The sequence below is a fragment of the Pempheris klunzingeri genome, chromosome 8 (genome assembly GCF_042242105.1).
Source record: "Pempheris klunzingeri isolate RE-2024b chromosome 8, fPemKlu1.hap1, whole genome shotgun sequence".
Lineage (NCBI taxonomy): Eukaryota > Metazoa > Chordata > Actinopteri > Acropomatiformes > Pempheridae > Pempheris > Pempheris klunzingeri.
Genome location: NC_092019.1, coordinates 14,808,837 through 14,828,258, shown reverse-complemented (window position 1 = coordinate 14,828,258; position 19,422 = coordinate 14,808,837). Strand labels below are relative to the sequence as shown.

The window sequence follows — 19,422 nt, the reverse complement described above, 5'->3', positions numbered from 1 at the left end:
CTCCCCCCTCCGTCTCTCCCCACGACCGGGGTTAGGATGGGGGGAAGGAGAGAAAGATGATGGGGGAAATGGTAAAGGCACAAAGAGGATGGTGGTGGGGGAGGGCAGGGAAAAGAAAAGGGTTTTAGTAGAATAAAAGCTTTTTTATGCGGTTTCTGACTTTTTGCCTACATTCTTCATGTGCCTGTTTGTCAGACTGCATGGTCATATTTGATGCTGGAGTGCTACAAGGACAACGTCTGGTGCTTTATTAGTCATGCTGTATTATATCTGACAATACCTCTGTTTGTTTTAGGTGGTGATGATCAACTCCACAAATCTGACCTTCATCCAGAACTTTACTGGGGAACAGGTAGGAGGATCAGCACACCCCAGTCACAGTATGTCATATTGCAGAGCTGCATATGAACCTCCTCCATTTTTGAATGAATTCAGTTTGGATGGAGATGGATGAAAATGAAATTAGATGAAAATCATGTAACCATATCGGGTTTGTGGTCCTCAGATGGCCTCCTATTATGGCTATTCGGTGGCAGTCACTGACCTGAATGGAGATGGGTAAGTACAACATTTCCTTATCACTCTAGACACATACACTCACTCTGTCTCTCTCTCAGCACTGAAACTACAACCTATGTTCCAGGACTGACGATGTGCTGGTTGGGGCGCCCCTCTACATGGAGAGAGAGTTGGAGAGCAAACCCAGAGAGGTGGGGAGGGTGTATCTGTACCTACAGATAGCCCCGCTCACTTTCTCCCAACCTGTTGCCCTCACTGGCACGCACACCTTCGGGCGCTTCGGCACAGCTATAGCACCCCTGGGAGACATCAACCAGGATGGATACAATGGTATGCTGAGAGCATGAAAGACAGAAATGAGGGCAGAGGAGAGGGAAAGGAACAATAAAAAGGAAATTAAGCCAGATGAAATTCATCTGAGAAACAAAAATATGCAAGTTGAGAGAGACAACAAAGAGAAAAGAGAAGGAGAAAGATATGGAGATGAGAAAATTTCACAAAATCCTTTTGTATACTTTGTCTGCATGAACCTCTTTCCCTGGGATTTGTCTGTCTATTTGTGGCCAGTGTTTTCAGGTAAACCTGATGACAGGCAAATCTTTTTCTGTTCATCCCATGCCTCTTGGGTTGTTTTGTCTCTGACTGAGGAAATCCTATCAGATGCCGCTTCTTAAGAAAACTTAAAGCTCTTTAGCCAATCAGGAAGTGCGGCGATGAAAGGTTGTCTGTGTGAACTTGTTTCCTCCTGTGATGATAAGGGTTAAGGCCGTGTGTGCATGTGTGTGTTGGAGTTATTTTTAACTCACCAGATGTGCACTGAGATAAGATCATCTGGGAGTCTCTGTCCTGCAGCCCAGAGTTCATTCCTCTTCAATGTGTTTGTTTTATCCTCACATTGATTGGACAAAGACACACACACACACACACACACACGCACACATGCTCCATGCAGCCTGCAGCCCAAATGCCCTGAAGGCCTGTTGATTGCTGCCTTAAAAATGAATGAACTAATTCCTATTTGGCCCTCGTGTTACATCGATCCCACTGATTTATGTTTTATTTATTCATGGACAGAGTGCGTTAATGTGTGTCCCACCCCTTTAAACACTCTAACAATCTGATCAATAATCATTGGATCAATACTGAGGCTGTGATGTGGATGTGATAGTCTCTGAGGGGTGGGGATGTGGTCTGAGCAGACATGGAGCCTCTCTGCCAGCTGACTTGCAGAGAGAAGATTTGTAGGGGCTTAATCTAATGAGTACAAGTCCGTGTCTGTGCATGATTTCATTATTCAGCATTACATTATGGAGTCACCATGGAAACATTGTGATCAGGGTTTTCAGCAGCTTCTTTTTGCTAATGTCAAACATCTGTCTTCAAATATACCTGTGCCCCTGTGTGATCATGCGTGCATAATCACTGACAGATCCCTTTTCTGTCTGTCATGACATCGAGTCTCTTCTTCCTCACATAGCAGAGACCTCATCACTCATTCTCCAAAATTCTTCATAAAGCAGAACCATACCCATATCCTCTCATCTTCATGGCTTTGTTGAGTGTCAGCTGTAGAAACCCTACAATTTAGCTAATTCAATTTGCCATGTGGCTCTTTTTGTTTTTAATTTTTATCAGCCAACACTGGTTTTATGTCACCATCGCTCACAGACTGTCAGCATCTTTCTTTCTGTGAATAACAATCTCCTATAGTTTTGGTCTCAGTCATCACAGTGGGTGTTCCACATTTTGCTGTGAGTGTCTGCATTGTGTGGGATGCTGTTGAGCAATGTCCATGAGTGACTTTAACATTATTTGAAGGTTTTTTTAAGTAAGATGTTTTGGGTATTTTTTTTCTTTTTTTTTTTACAGTTATTTCTTTATCTACACATGCCCACACATAGACATACAGACTTGCAGACACACATGCGCACACACAGGCTCGTATATACACTTGCGTACACACATGGTTGCATTTATCCTCTCTACCCCACAATCTGCTTCATGTGGAACTAGTTGTTTAGGCTGAGAGAGGGGGGGGGGGTCCGGAGACAAACAGGATGTCTAGAGGTGTTTGGACAGTTACAGTACTGAGGGACACTGTTCAATGCAGGACAGTGTAATGTGTGGACATTAAGAGGTTAAAAAGAACACCAATCAACAGTATGCTAATGTCAAATGGTAATGTAAATGTATGGCTTTTGATATTGGGACAGGTGCTTGTTATATCTCTGTTTTCATATAAGTCTGTGTATGTGGGTGCCCCGTTGTTCATAAAGCTGCATGCCTGCATGTAATGTAAAGGAATTCTTAAAGGCCCTGAAAACCTCCTTCCTCCATCATCTTTGATGGACAATGAGCCGTGGGGTCCCAAATAAAATTAATTTATGAGGGCAAAGTTAGACCACCAAAAGGCAGGGTTTAGTAGGAAAAAAGGGATGTTGCATACTTCTGTGCACCAATTAAGGCAACATATTTGAATCAAAATCTGACGAGAATTATTGGGTAGTTTGTTTGTTTCTCCAGACCACTGTCAATCAAATACAGGCAAACCGCACCCACAAGACTTATTAGTGGAGGTTGAACTGACCTAAACAATGTCCAGGCAGAAGAAGAAAGACAGAAAGAATATGAGTAAAACAAATGGACACAAAAACAAGTAGATGATGATGCTGTCATGGTCCCCAGTGCAGGTAAAGGAAGGTCAAGTTTTTTTCCTTCCCCCCTTTCTTCTACCTGTATGTTTTCTTCTGCTTCTGCCTCAGAGGGACCTTAACCCTCCTGATGTCTAAACCATGCGTGTGTGTCATCCCTCAGACGTGGCGGTGGGCTGTCCGTTCGGTGGCGAGGAACGTGGAGGCAGAGTATTGATCTTTAACGGTAACAGAGATGTGACCATGCAAGGCCTGACGCTGAGCCAAGAGCTGAGAGCAGCCTGGACCCCCAGCGGCAGCTTGCCTGGATACGGATTCACCCTGCGAGGAGGCCAAGACCTGGACAACAATCAGTATCCCGGTAAATACTTACACTCAACAAGTCAAGTCAGTCCTCTACTCAGCTCCCCATGTTATAATCAAAATTCTTTCTGAGACTCACATTCCTTCACTTTTCCATCCATCTAGCTCCTCTCATTGCATTCTCCCTTTCCCTCGATTCTTGACCTCCACATTTCATGGTTCCCCCCCAAGCACTCCTCCACTACCATCCCCATGTTCTCCTGCATCGCTTTCCTCCTCTTCTCTGGTAAAGTCATCAGTCAGAGGAAGGGGGTATAGGGATAAGTGCCAATGAACTGCTGCTGCATCCATTCTTTTGGGATTTAGAGTACTCAAGAAGGAGAGAAAACATAAGATTGAGGGAAAGAAAGAAGTATAATAATACATTATCCGCATGTTCAGCCTGCCAGACATTCAAGCCTCAACCCAAATCCCTAAAACTGTGAGCAGACAAAGCAGCATTTAATCAACTTACATGCAGGCAGCTCCCTACTTTATGTGCCACCTACTTAGTTTACCAGACACCTCCACCTTCTGACTTTACAAAATACATTAGATACCTCACTGCAATCATACGAGACCTGAAAAGTAGAGGATTTTTTATGTGTGTGTGAAGCTGTTTATATACTTTTTCTTCAGAAAAGAATCAGTTTGAAACAAAGCAGGTCTGTAAAACCACTGTTTTACTACCTCATTTTCTCCCTAATTAAGAGCTGCTCTACGCTCAGCGTTACTCTGGCTTTGTGTTTCCACAGATTAGGCTGAAAAGGAGAATTTGTTTAGTTTTACCTTTTCTTTTCTTTGCCTCCACTCCCTTTCCCCTTTTTCCTTTTCATTCTGCTATAATAACAGATTTCTTCATTCCACAAACAGGATATCAAGGGAAATACACACAAATGAGTGCACACAAGTTCACATGTGTGGCTTGTGATCAGTTTCACTGGCGGCTAGAGAGTTTGTGTTCAGCGTATGCCAGGCTCCAGGTCAAAGCTAGACCCTACACAGACCCACTGCAAATCTGAATTAAGAAAAGTACAGTAAATACACACATGGGTTACAGGTTGAAACTTAGGCTGGTGGAGGCCCTTTGGGAGGAAGAAGTGTACTAGAAACTCATGGGTGGCAGAGCTTTCAGCCAACACACACACACCGTATAAACACACTCACACAAACGTTGCAGTGCTTGCGTCGTCTGTCATTAGAGAGCTGGCTGGCGGAAGTGAAATACACACACACACGGAGTGTCGTTAGCACGGTAGTAAAGTCACACTCTTCAAAGGAACCAGAGATGTTTGATCAGCGTTATGAGAGGACTGCACAGGCGTCTGGGAGGCCTGCTCCAGCCGCCATATGCTGCCATTGACATTAAATGTCATTAGTCTACTGCAGGAACACAGAGAGAAAAAAGGATAATGATTAAGGTCCACTTCTAGCTTTAATGGACTTTCTTTTTTTTTTTTTCCAAAAAGATTATGTCATATGTTTGTGTTTTAACTTGATAGCTTACGGTGGGAGGGTTAATGAAAGAAAGAGGCAAAAGATGACTAAGAAGGAAGTACAGCAGTAAAAAAAGACACCCACACTTAAGGTCTATTGCTCAAAATTAAGCTCAGGGACATCTTTAGTTTTGAGCATGACACACAGAAGCAGCGTCAAGCTGATTTTTCACTGATGCAGTGGAGGCCAAGTAGTAGAGTATGGCTCAGGCTAAGGCTGGAGTTAAGGTTAGGGTCAGCTGTGTAGAAGACGGGGGTCAAATTGCCTCAGGGTGTATTTCAGGTTCAACCAAAGGGTCAAGGGTCAAAAACTGCCAGTGTTATACTTGTCAATCACACCAACTTGCTTAGAGAGTTACAGACACAGAGATGTGTCAGGGTCGATGATTTGGATGTGTGTGGTGCAGAGGGGTCATTAGGCTGGCCATTTGGTTGGTAAGTGGGTGTTAAATTTATTACTGCGCTCCGTGTCTACTCGTAGATTTAGTGACCATCCCTGTTCTCAGCTCATACAGGATGTACCTTGTCTTCCTTTCAGCTTGAAATCAATCAGTAAAAGTAGATCAAATTTGTACCTTTGTACCTTTGAGTGTTTTTTTTTCTTGTCCCCTTAGCATTATGATTATATACCCCATATGTACATTTAAACAAAGCCTGCGACATTAGTCAATCCCTAGAAAATCCTCCTCAATTGGAGACAGTCAATTCCAGCTGTCTCTGTGAAACATGTACTTTCTACAACAGGAATGTAGTGTTAGTGTAATATTGGAAATATGTATCATAGCTGGCAAGTTACTGAACAGCCTTAAATTCCCACACGTGTATCCAAGAATGAAGAAATCCTCCATTTCTCTCTCTCAAAACCGCCTCCTTTCCTACTGAGTGCCATTGACCTTTGGCATTTCGTCATCAAGGCCGATTCCCTGCAGCTAAACAGGCAGTCAGGGCAGACAGCCAGTGACAGCTTGACAGTCTGTCTAAACTCTGGCTGGTGGTGGTGTTTTCACAGCCCAGGACAGACACCATCAGCTAAAGCAGCTCAGTTACCAAGACTATACCTGCACCTAGACCTGCCATCAGTGAGTGGAGTGTACACACTGTTGTGTCAGTCCATTTGTGTGTGGGTGTGGTTTGGAAGGTCTAGACACACACACACACACACACACACACACACACACACACACACACACACACACACACACACACACATAGACTAACCTCAAATCAACAGTGGCAAGCAAGCTTTCCTGTGTGTAAGGAAATGGGATTGACATGAAAAGGAAAGTAGCCCGTTATTTGATTTAGCCCTCGGTGCAGCCATGCACGCACTCACACTCTCACACACACTTAACCCCAAAGGTGCCCTATCCTCAAATCAGTCTCATGTCATGCAGCGGTTTTTGAGAGCAAACTAAAGAATACAGACAACCACTGTGGTGAAAACGCACACCTATGGCAGGAGTGGAGTTGGATTTCTGAGTTACACAACTCCAACTGCGGGATGGACAGAGGAATTTGGACTGGGAGTAAGGCAGTCCCTCTGCTGAAAACACACCTTACCTCTGATGGCTTTAACAGATCACAGTTTAAAGGCCAAGTGCACTATCCTCTTCTCTCCCTTTCTTTCTATCATTCCTCCTCCTGCACCATTTTTCCCCTTTTCCGTACCTCTCCAGCTGCCCCACAAAACCCACATCTTGAGGTCCTTTCTCGTTGCAGGCTGTGTCGACACACACACACAGAGTCACACACTCGCATAGCAACATAGCACACCCCAGGGGAAGAGGGACAGGGCCTAAATGTTTAATGTTGTGGTTTCAGGGGGACTCAGTGACTGCAGCCAAAGGCAGAAACAGATGTTCCTCTCTCAGATTCAATTAGTTCCTTTCTTCTTAAATATGCAGGAGAGGAAAGACACAGCAAATGACAAGTAAAGACTATAAGACTACACTTCCACCAGCTTACCACAATTTAACCTGAATGTTATTAAAAATAGTTGATAATCAAGTAAAAATGTCAAACATTCAGTGGCTCCTGCTTATTACACGAGAGTACATAACTCAAATAAATGGATAAATTCTAGTTTTTGAAATCTTGAGTTTGAGAAATTATAATAGAATTCTTTGTACTGTTTTTGGCCATTTTATGGTCCAAACAAGTTAACAGTTAGTCATAAAAAAATGATAAAAGATTAATTGATAATGAAAATATTCATTAGTTGTAGACCCAGCTGCTCAATGAGAGCAGCGTGAGGTTATTCTGTCTTTCTCAGGATCACACAACTTAGTTTTGCTGCATCTGGCAGTCGTGGTTTGTATCCATTAAGTGCCTCTCTGCAGTTTCACATTGTTTTAATCAGCACTTGTATGTGTGCATGTGTCTGCGTCTGTGTGTGTGTGTGTGTGTGTGTGCGGCTTTCATTGGTATGTGTCCCCTAACCGCAGCCATTAAATACCAGCTCTATTTTAAACTCTGAGAGCCAATTAAAAGTGTGTGTTCATCACAAAACCCATGAAAACAAATAAAAATCACATATAGATGAGATCTGTTGCTGCTTACGATTAGGAGCTGTTACTACACAGGCTCTGTTGGGAAATGTTGTTGTTTAGCGAAATGTGATTGGAGCGATGTGAAGTTTCTAATGGCATTGGAATGCAGCATGGGGTCCCTGTCTCATGGTACACACACACACACACACACACACACACACACACACACACGCACACACATATGAACACACATTCATGCACAAGCACATTAGCACATGTGTTTATGAATTTAGTCTGAACCGGGTCATGTGTGAAGGGATAAGAAAGGAAAAGCATGGTGATATCAATGCAATGTCACAATGTGTGTGTGTGTGTGTGTGTGTGTGTGTGTGTGTGTGTGTATTAAATGTGAGAGGTCTGTGTTTGATGAAGCTTGCTGGAGACCTTGAAATCAGTCCCATCTGTGGCATTCTTTGAAGCTCTCTATTTCCCGTCTCTCTCTCTTTCTCTCTCTCTCTGTGTAGATCTGATTGTGGGGGCGTTTGGCGTAGGCGAGGTGTCAGTCTACAGGTAAAGATGAACAATGCATTTTGTCTCACTTTGAAATGCTTTTGAATTTATGAAACTCCCTGAGACCTTCAAGTTTTATTATGTCTTATATCAATTGTGTGTGTGTGTGTGTGTGTAGGTCTCGAGCTGTAGTGTCTGTGGACGCTGCAATGATCTTGACTCCCAGAATCCTGAACCCTGATGACCGACAGTGTCACCTGCCTCACACAGATATTATGGCTACCTGGTAAGAAGAACATGCTTAAATAGTCCTAATTCCATACTTAATGCTAACCCTTTACAGAAAACTCTAAAAAAAAACTCTTCTTGGGCTGGTTCATCCTTATCTGTGTCTACATATGTGAGAAATAAATAATGGCCTGTGTTCTCACAAAGTGCTACAGATGTGCGTTTTCAGAGTTGAAACGGAGTTGGTCAAAGAAAGTTTAAATTTTACAACAAATTCAAATCAATTTTAAAGGATATATAAAATAGTCAAGTCACGTCAATTTTGTTTAGATAGTCTAAAATCACAATTTGCCGCAATTTGGGGATTTACAATCTGCACAGCATCCATAGACCCTTGATTCAGAGCAGGAAAAACTCCCACAAAAACCCCCTGTAATGGGAAAAATGGAAGAAACCTCAGAAAAGGCAACAGAGGAGAGATCTCTCTCCCAGGACGGACAAATATACTAAAGGTGTCGCTCGTACAGAACAGATCAATCACAGTACATGCCATCATAGTTTATTACAGGTTATGATGACAATATTCCAACATGTAAATTGTAAAATAAATGTGAAAAAAATGGTCCAGGCAGATATTGAGTAACTTTGGTGTCACCAAACAGATAGGGCCAGGGCCACTTTACCTCTCCGCTGTGGAGACCTGGAACAGGCCACACAAAGAGCGCAGAATAGTCCTTTTTAGTTTTTCCCTTATTTTTCAAGTTTTGGAAACTCTAAATACCCATTTTAACTTTACTATTCTTACCAATTCTTAAATGTGTATTGAATAATAGATTTTAAACGCAGTGAGACTTAGGGTTAGATAAAGGAAATTTAAAAGAAAAACTAAAATACTAATATCAAACATTATAAACTTAGTGTAAGATGAATAAATGCACTCCACGATACAAAACATGAACCGACTAACAAATGCTGACTTTGGAGCACCACTGACAATTAAACAACACAATGTTTCCTCAAAGAATTAATGCTAGTTCTTCTTGTTTTTTAAAATGTTCCTCTAGCTCTTCACCACAGTCCACAACTTGTTGTAATTTTTTCCAGCTGTGTGATCTCCTCCACTTCTGTTAGGCATTGCATTGTGGGACAATAGCAACCATCCACATCACACTCAAGTTAAATGAAAAGTGAAATCTTTGAGTACCCTTAATTTAGAAACTTTTCCAGTGTTAACACTCCAGATACTTAGTTATAATTCATTTGTAGTTTGGAATTGGGAGACAGTGTGTATGCGTGTGTGTGTGTGTGTGTGTGTTTGTGTGTGTGCGCGTGTGTGTGTGTGCGTGTGTGTGTGTGCGTGTGTGTGTGTGTGTGTGTATGCGTGCACGCAGATGAATTACAGCAGAAGGGATCAAAGTCTTAAACTAACAAGACTAATGAGGCTCACTGCTTCTCTGAAACTCAGAGCTCTACCAGAAATCACACTGCTTATACTGTATCATAAAATGGTATGCAGTACAAAGTATACACATTCACAAATCACACACACTGACAGATGTGACAAATATTTCACCCCTGTGCTATAGATGTCTGCCATCAGCCACGGCCTGTTTTTCTGTATGTCTAATGTAGTGCTTTAGAAGTGCACTGAAAAAAAGTGTACTCATGTAACCTGGAAAGTCAGATTTATGGGACTATCCAATTAATTTGATACAGCATAATTCTATTTTGATTATGTTATTGTTCCTGTGGGTAGCAGACTGGCTTTGAACAGACTGGGGGTGAGGTAAGTCGAGGGGAAGGGGGTCTAAGGGCTCCAGCTGCTTCGCCACAGTCTACTGTTGATCCTGACTTATTGGGGCTGGAACCACTGCAGGACTATTTGGACGGGAGAAGTGAGCTCGGCTAGTTGCCATGATGGTTGTCTGTGTGTGTGCAGTGGTGTGTGATTATTGGCAGTGAGTGAAAAAGGAACAGGCTTTGGGTCGGATTGACAGAGAGCACTAAACTGTGGAATTCTGTCAAAACAAAACGCAGCTTATTTAAATAAACCGCCATAAAATTTTGGTCGGAGGTATGGAATCATATGGGACACGCACACACGCAGAGAGTCAAACAGCAGGTCATAGAATTAAGGGATGTCTGAGGCTCTTGTGTTTTACAGGGATGAACATGTTTGGACATTTTTAGTTGTTTCCCTGCAGCGAGAGCTGGAGAGACAAGAGGTAGCCGCAGTTTGTGCGTCTCATGTGTTATCATTACATTTGTGTCACAGGGTTAAGCATCAAATTTTTGGAAAAATCATTACCCAGAGATGTTTGAAAAAGCCAGAGGGTTGTTTAACAACAATGATCGCTGTCCTGAATAATTTGCAAAGACTCTTTTAACCATCAGGATAAAAAAATATTCTGTCTTCTGCACAACTATTTTCATCTTAACTATGCTATTTTAGGGCATGGGGCTACATGAATTAGGAAATACAGTCGCAACTTGAGAAATGGCTTGAAAATATTTTCTTATATTAACAATGGATCACTTGTACAGTTTGTGAAGAACTTTGTAGCTTTGTGACTCAAATGTAAAAGTGATAAATGAGACGCGCAAACTGGAGCAACATGGGAGGAACAAAGATTGGGTCACCTGCTTAATGACCACTCTTAAATTGTACGTTCTTACTCATTAAGCGGACTCCCGGTAGTGGGCAAAGAGACATATGTGTGCACGTTAGCAGGGAGGGTCGGCTAGCAGTATGTAGGGTGGTGGTGCACAGATGCATTTTGGGGAAAATTACATACAGTAATGACTAACCAAGCGCCAGAACTGTTGTCAGTAAAATGGGGGGTCATTTCCGCGCTATATGCACTTTAGTTTGACACACGGTACTTATTAAGGTCACACTTGAGCACACCCTACCAAAAACACAAAACACACACATATGCAACACATATTAAACATACATGAAACCACCTGGAGAGGTCAAATGACTTAGGGGAGCAATTTTTAAAACAGAAACCTGTAATTTATATCACACACACACATAAACATCTGCATCACACACATTTAGAACACGGGAAAACTAGCTCATCATCATTGTGTCATCTAATGGGGTTCCTAATTATTAACAAGCACACAAGCAACTACAACATCTGCGTTTTGGATGTCAGAGTTTATGGACTGAAACCAAACAAACAATAATCACATGAAGTCATTTACCTCATGCCTCATATTGCTGAGTCTTCAAGTGTATAATCTGGAGCATTACATCTGTAAGCTTCCTCAGATTAGTGGATATTAACAGTGCAGAGCATCCTGTGTGGGAGTCGTTTTCCTGTTCTTGATTAAGGAAGTGATAACAGGCGCATGCACAAATAGTTACACATACATTCAAACACACATAAATAGAGGAAATGCAAAAGTGTTTCCCAGTCTCCCATGTCTGTGTGTCTAATAGAGGGGCCCACAGGGCCCTCAGCGGTGTTTCCCACTGCCCCCTGGAGTGCAGGAAGGAATAAATGCCTTGCTGAGTTAGTGATAAAGTTGGTTATTTCATGATTTGGCATGGCACAAATATGAAGGAAGATGTATTCTATGAGTGAATAATATCAGTGGAGCTTAGTGTGCGGTCACGATTTCATCCAAATAAGTCACTGCTGTGAAAAGCCCTTAATTTAATGGTTCGTATTTACCACACAACTCATGCTGATATTGCATACAAATAATGACTGCCTGCATTGGCTTTGAGGACCCATGAAATAATATAACCCACATTCAGAAAGCACTGCACACATTTTTAAATAATGATACAGAAAGACTAAAGATAAATAATACCAATTCGCACAATTTACATAATCACATTTTCACAACTCTGTATTACTAATAAGTCACTAAGTTGCTAATAAAGTTACAAATAAACAGCATGACGTAATCAAACCTGTAAAAGAAATCACAGTGAAGAATAATTGAATACTCATTTTGCCTTCTTTTCCAAGCTTTTGAGACAAACATCTATAAATTTCATTTAGGAATAATTCAAATTTTTCTTAAGTTTAATTTAATAAACCATTTTATGACAAACTGATCATCTTATTGTATTTATTAGCAACATTTAGTCAGAGTAACCTATCATGCTATCATGAATGGGTAAATGTTTCAAACACGTGCATTTTGTTCACTTTGTCAGTGTGGATGTGGGTGAACAGACATCTAGGGCGCCTTAATAATGTGTTGATCATGTACTGTGAGTTAACAGTGCCTATCTTCTTACTCTGTCTATCTCTTTATCTTCCTAATATTCTCTTCCTCCAGTCTGAAGGTGGATGTGTGTGCAGCAGTGAGCGGAGTGGGGATCCCCAGCTCTGTAGGTAAGCAGCTGTGCACTCTGTGGTGAAATGAGAACGGGAGGCAAAAGGGGGAAGCACAGAGGGTGGGACAGTAGTCAGAGCCAGCTTCTTTGTACATCTCATTAGAGTTTCCTGCTGTGAAACTGCTGCTCTGCCACACTGATCAGAGCAGAGAACAAACACAGGAGGGAGGGTGGAAACAAGAATAGGGTAGACAGACACAGACAGTGGAGGTGTAAAGTACATTGTTCCCACTGTCTAATGATGCTCTGTAGAGTAAAACGCCTACAAATGGCTTCTTACTTCTATAACTAATGGAAAGTTGTGTATAAATGTGCAGGCACACACGCACGCAAGCACACACGCACGCAGAGAGGGATTGGGCCGTGTTGATTCAAACATTTGTGGAGTGTCTGGATTGCTTTGTTCACTTCTCCATCCGCCTACACCTCTGCGTCATTATCTTCTGTGCAGACCTGAGAGCAGAGCTGCAGCTGGATTGGTTGAAAGGCACCAGAGGCGGAGCTAAGAGAGTTTTGTTCCTGGACACCCAGCAGCCTCAGCGCACAGGGCTCCTAACACTGGGTCACAACCGCCCTCGTGCATGTCTGAGCTACACCATTTACCTTAAAGTGAGCAAATCACACACATCCAAAAGCAAATCTGTCATTGCCTTATATGTGTGTATATATATATGTGTGTGTGTGTGTGTGTGTGTGTGTGTGTGTGTGTGTATATACACTGTCTATCTTACAGAGGATTCAGTTGTACAACGGATCCATCCACTATTTTTAACCGAATACAGTTGACTTACTGCTTTTTTCTCACCTCATTCTGTTTTCTCTTTTAGGAGGACGATGAGTTCAGGGACAAACTGACCCCTATCTCACTGGCTCTGAACTACAGCTTGGCTCCACCCGCTCATGGCCAAAACCTCCCACCTGTCCTCAACCATTACAGCAGCACCTTCCTTCAAGAGCATGTTAGTATGCTTAATACATCTTTTTTTTTTTTTTTTTTTATTCATACTTTTATATATTTATATTTTACTTTGTGTTTGAAGTTTATTCTTATTCTTTTGGAGCTGTGTGTAACGAAAAGCAATTTCCCCCTGGGGATTATTAAAGTAATTCTGATTCTGATTCTGATTCTGATTATACATACACTGTATGTACAGTATAAGCATAATATTGTGCATATATTGCATCATTTGTCTGTACTGGACAAGGGATCCCACCTCTGTTGCTCTTCCTGAGGTTTCTTTTCTCCTGTTAAACCCAACCTCAGTCTGAAGCTGGGTGCAACAAAACAGCCCAAACCAAACCCAAAACATGTTCTGCTGCCCAAGAGCTGGATAGAACAACTCTAGTTTGCATGTTATGTGTCTGTGTGTGTGCAGCACCTGCATCCTGGTTTGCCCCATTTATTTCTATTTTTGGTTTCGTGTTGATGTCCACCTTAAAACCTTCCTCATGACCACCCCTCTGTGCCCCTCTTCCTCTCAGGCCTACATTCTCCTGGACTGCGGCGACGACAATATTTGTATCCCGGACCTCCAGCTCTCTGCCAGCATGTAAGACTGACATGGCCACGCCCTCTGACCTCAACCTGTAAACACTCACACTTCACACGGCCAAACACTGACACACATGCACACACACTGCTAAACCAAAGAAAGTATGTCTGTTATTCCTCACACAAAGAGCAAAGTTTACACTGAAGCTGCTCACATTATAGTTCCATTTACCATGTGGTGTGTGGGTGTGTGTGAGAGGGTGTGTGTGCGTGTGTATATGTGAATTTGCCTACTCTCTGTAGTGTTTCCAGCTGCATGATATCTCCATGGCAGCGCTATACAAACATCCTGTCACCCTCTACTGACTGACACAAACACACACACACACGTGCACACACACACACACACACACACACACACACACATTGTTGTGGTAATTGTTGGGGTCAGGGGTATTGCATTCCACACAGCAGAGCATTTTGCACATGAACCAAGATTTCTCTCCATAAAATTAGAAACTAAATTTCACAAAAAACACAGGACAGGAGTTTTTTGTGTGTGTAATTGCTGCAAAGTGCTTCCTTTCCCGTGTGTTCTACATGACTGAAAAGCTTTCTTTTCTCTGTACATCGTTCTCTTTTTCGAATCACTCACAGGGACCGCTCAGAGCTGGTGATTGGAGATGACAATCTGGTCACGCTGACCATCACTGCGGTGAACCGAGGAGAGGGAGCCTATGAGACGGAGCTCCACACACTGATACCACCAGAAGCTGACTATATTGGTGTAAAGCGCGACGTGGGGGTAAATAAACAGACACTTACACACACTGCACACAAATTCGACTAAAATCAGTTATCTTGATTTTCAGGTTCACTAGGATGCATACTAAAAATAGACATGTAGGATTGAGGCAGTTGTCTCATCGTGACTGCAGCATGTGCCAAGTGATCAAATGAAACAAGGAAGTGAGCGATTAGAGGCTGCAGTTACAGTGCGACATCACATCCTGTTGTGTCTTTGTGGTGTGCTTGTTTGACATGATCAAGGCGAGGCTATCAGCAGGCTATGCTTTACTGGCAACAGTCCAAAAGCCCCAATTATGATTTACAAGCTGCATTAGTGACCACGGAAATGGATTGGGTCAACTGCTGTGTGTGTGTGTGTGTGTGTGTGTGTGAGTGTGTGTGTGTGTGTGTGTGTGTGTGTGTGTGTGTGTGTGTGTGTGTGTGTGTGTGTGAGTGAGTGTGTGTGTGTGTGTGTGTGTGTGTTTGCAGGCTCATGGGCGCTAATGAGTGTGTAATGGGGCTGTTTGATTGATGAGGTTGTTACTGTCAGAGCATTCATCACTTCTCCTCTCCTGCCTTCCCCCTTCCATCCCTCCCTCCCTCCCTCACTCCCTCCTTCCCTCACTCCCTTCCCTGTTTGATGGTGTTATACTTCCCTCCGTTGTTCTTTTCTTTCCTCTGATAACTCTCATGAGAGGAAAGAAAAGAAAAGCTCCCTATTTGTCACTTCCAACCACTTTTGCCTTATCATCTCTCTCACTGTCCTCTCTCTCTTTTTCTTTTTTCTCTTCTCTCTAGTCCCTGTCTCAGCTAAACTGCGAGTACAAGATGGTCAACGAGTCCAGAATGGTGGCATGCGACCTCGGGAATCCAATGGTGGCTGGGACAGAGGTGAGTTTTTACACTCGAAAGCACAAACACACACTCACACGTTCCAATAAAACATCCTTTTCAAATATCCACGCTGGAAGCCTTATATCTGTTTCTCCTCGGGCTTAATTCACACTGATCGATGGTTTCCGATGATTGCTGATCATCACCTTGACCCTCATTCCGCACACTTTGACTCTCTTGACTATGCTTCACACTCAGTGTGCAAGTGTGTGTGCTTAAGTGTGTGTGCAGTGTGTAATAATAATCCATTTAGCTCTTGGATGGCTGACACATGCAGGAAGCCAAGGCTTTGTAAAGTAAAGAGTGGTCCCTTCCTACATGAAATCCTACCACGATGGTGTATGTCTATGTGCCACAAAACATGTAACATGTGCTTCAGTGTGTGCATGCGTTCAGCTGTGTGTATTTTTGTGAATTCAGGGTTTTTCTAAAGGTGTCAAGGCCGGCGCAGAGGTGTGTTTGAGCTCTGAGGGTGACGAACGGCATACTGATAAATCAATTATGTGGTCATGTTTCACTGTTGGGGGAGGAGAGCAAATCAAGGCATGTGGAGGGGACGAGGTGCGTGTGTGTGTGTGTGTGTCTGCGTGCGTGTGTGTGCTCCCCAACAGTCCAGATGTTTCCCATATTTAACTCTCCCCTTGCCCCGTTGGATGCTCAGGAATCCATGAGCTTATGCAGAACATACCTCCATATACCCCATACAAACTCTGGTTATATTGTGCAACTAAACAGTTCTCGTCATTGGAGTTCATTCCTTGTGTCACATGACACAGCTGTGGGGCCTCAGTGAACAGGGTCATCAGAGTAGGAGGTACATGCCTGAAGGAAAGCTGGTTTTGGCTTCAGTATTTGTGTCCATCTGCCTGCCTGCATCTCTTAAACATGTCCTTTGTCTTTTTATCTTTATTTTAGTTCAATGAGTTATGGTGGCATTGAGCAGAATTCAGCATATTTTGCCAAAGAATTCCTGAGTCCAAGCAAAAATATAACTGAAAGCACAAAATGAGTTGTTAACGTTTATGAAGAGCACAGTTACATGTGCATCAAATGCAGGTGAAAGGCTACTGGGAATCAGCATCAATGCAAAGAGTAATGTCTGCACATTGACTCCAAACCACACATTTCTCTGAATTGGCACATTTTGATCTCTGTTGCATCTTTGTCAAGTCAAAATGACCGAATTTATTTAGATATTGGAAAAAATATTCTTGTTAATACTGTGAATAATTTCAGTCATATAAAACAGCCCGACATTTAACTGTGCTTTATCAAAACTGTTTTGAGTATCAAACAGCCCCTGGAGGCTCGAAGCCCTGTAGTTAACTGTTAAAAGTTTGTAGTCTCATCTCTCTTTAAGCACAGCCTCAGTGGTCAGTTGAATTCTTATTTGCTCTAATGGATATCGGTGGTGACAACTTCATATGGCTGACAAACGGTATTATAATGCTGTTAGAAACCTCTCTAACCACTGCTTCAGCATAAACCACTGCTCTCAGCATTGTTCCAAGGGAGCGTCGTTTTGCCAAAGTGTGGCTAAATGGCTTGTGGCAAAACTTTGTTGCATCAAGGAGGGCAATAACCCAACACAGAAGCAGTCTATTTAGCCATATTGTGGCAAAATGATAATTTGGAGTACACTGAGCTACAGATGGACAGCAGAGAATGTGACAACATTGCAAAAGTGCTTTGAAAATGTTTCAGTTGGTGTTTTGATTATTTTTCTCCACCGTGAAAATGTATAATCTATTCTAACCGACATAAATTTAGGCTGACCACAGCTGTTGGTCTCACCAAAGGATGAAACTACAAACATTTAACAGCCACCTTTTAAGCTGGAGTGAGACACTTAAGCAGCAGATCTTTTTAGATTTTAAGAGACACAGTTGACCTCTTAAGGCTTTTGTTAGGATGATCTCCTCCTCCTCCTCCTCCTCCTCCTCCTGTCTGTGATAGGGAGCATCATAGCTGATAGTGACGTCTTCTCTCTGAGCAACTCGTACTCAATTGGTGTCTGTCTCTTTAGATCTTTCCTGTCTGGCTCTTCTCCTCCAGTCTCTTTAATGTGTCCTATAAAAATGGCCCGTCTGACTTTGTAGTCCTGCACCCCGCCCTAACTCCCCCCAGGGTCTGCATGCTGTCATTTTTCTCTCTGGACCATGTGTTTGACCTGTTGTTCAGTTGAGCTCACACACTCATGCATACACACACACTGTCATCGTACAGTTGATGATAAACTAAATCCTGCACGTGTTTTGAGTTAGCCTAGAGGGCAGGGGCTTTAAACTGGGGACAGACAAGAACCTTAACTGTAGCTTTTAAGTGTGTGTCTGTGGGTGTAGTCTGGATTTTCTCAGATTTTAGATTTCTTCTGTTGTCAGCAAACACACACACACACACACACACACAGCTGATCTTCTGCTTACAGTATGTGGATGATGTAGTTAGCAGGGATTTTACTGTCACTTTAAACATCATGTGACCTTTGATGTACAGACGCAGCTTATTCCTGTCTTTCTTCCCTCTCAACTGTCACATGTTTTTATGCATCCTCTCTCTTTTTTGCCCATCTCCACACTCTTGCCCAGCTGTCTGTTGGTTTGAGGTTTTCTGTCCAAAGGCTGGAAGATGCTGGACCTAAGATCAGCTTTGAGCTACAGATCCACAGGTGACACACCCACCAACTCTCACGCATACCCCTCAACCTCCCACACACAGAGATGTACACACATACAAAGAGCTGTTTGTCTTTCTTCTGAGCCATGTAAATAAGCCCTGTGTCTATCCTGATCCCATCACTGTTTGTGGTTTGATGAAACCAACCGCAGAGACAGAAGAAGACAGATGGCCCAGAGTAATTCCAGAGACGAGACAAGCTCTACACAACATGCTCACTGTTTGCTTCATTGTATTAATTTCCATACATCACATCATGAGACACAGACGGTTAAATGTTGGCCAAGCCTGCTGAGAAAGCCACAGAGAAAATCTTCTCAGTCAGCTGAACATAAAAGTATAATTTTATTGTGAGCTTTTCTGGGCCCTTGCTTTCATTCGTATCATTCTCCTGTGAAATGTCTCCAACTAGGTATAGAATGACGAGCAAAGTCAATGTTCTCTCCACAGCTCCAACAAAGATAACTCAGACAGCAACTTAGTCGGTTTGAATCTGTCCATCGTTGCCAAAGCTCAACTCGACTTACGTGGGTGAGTAAAGCATCATTGCATGTGAGAATGTGCCCTCCTCTTTGAGAAACAGCAACAAAATTCTTTGTTGTTGTCGTGTCTGGTTTGCAGAGACTCAGTTGATCTGGTTTCTGCCTAAATGTTTGGGTGTTTGCAGAATATTTTTGCCCCTTTTGTGTTGTTTAAATTTGTGGAGCCTGTTTATATCTGGATGGAAAAGAGCATGAAAACACATTTCTAGAAATAAATTTGAACTAATCATGTGCACATGGGATGCTTTGACATGTTCATGGATGCACATTTGCCCACTGATAAACATACAAGCACACACACACACGAAAGCTTGGAGCCTCGCATGGCATTGTTTGGGTGTGGTCAGTTGTACATATAAACAGACGAGGACCTGACTGGGATGAGGACATACAAGGTCCTGTGTTCTTCTGTGAAACTGTCCTGCTTTCTG

At 42.6% G+C, this 19,422-nt stretch overlaps 1 protein-coding gene across 1 annotated transcript in view; it reads left to right on the top strand.

Annotated features, from left to right (window-relative positions):
* The window catches only part of itga8 (integrin, alpha 8), a 39,805-nt gene that overhangs the window by 13,683 nt on the left and 6,700 nt on the right, over positions 1-19,422 (top strand). Inside the window, exons 10-23 of the mRNA XM_070834776.1 lie at positions 296-352; positions 506-558; positions 644-849; positions 3,334-3,531; positions 8,022-8,067; positions 8,186-8,293; positions 12,541-12,596; positions 13,050-13,207; positions 13,426-13,557; positions 14,081-14,148; positions 14,748-14,895; positions 15,678-15,770; positions 18,362-18,441; positions 18,900-18,980. Coding sequence (XP_070690877.1) covers positions 296-352; positions 506-558; positions 644-849; positions 3,334-3,531; positions 8,022-8,067; positions 8,186-8,293; positions 12,541-12,596; positions 13,050-13,207; positions 13,426-13,557; positions 14,081-14,148; positions 14,748-14,895; positions 15,678-15,770; positions 18,362-18,441; positions 18,900-18,980 — 1,484 coding nt within the window. The remainder of the gene's footprint in view (positions 1-295; positions 353-505; positions 559-643; positions 850-3,333; positions 3,532-8,021; positions 8,068-8,185; positions 8,294-12,540; positions 12,597-13,049; positions 13,208-13,425; positions 13,558-14,080; positions 14,149-14,747; positions 14,896-15,677; positions 15,771-18,361; positions 18,442-18,899; positions 18,981-19,422) is intronic.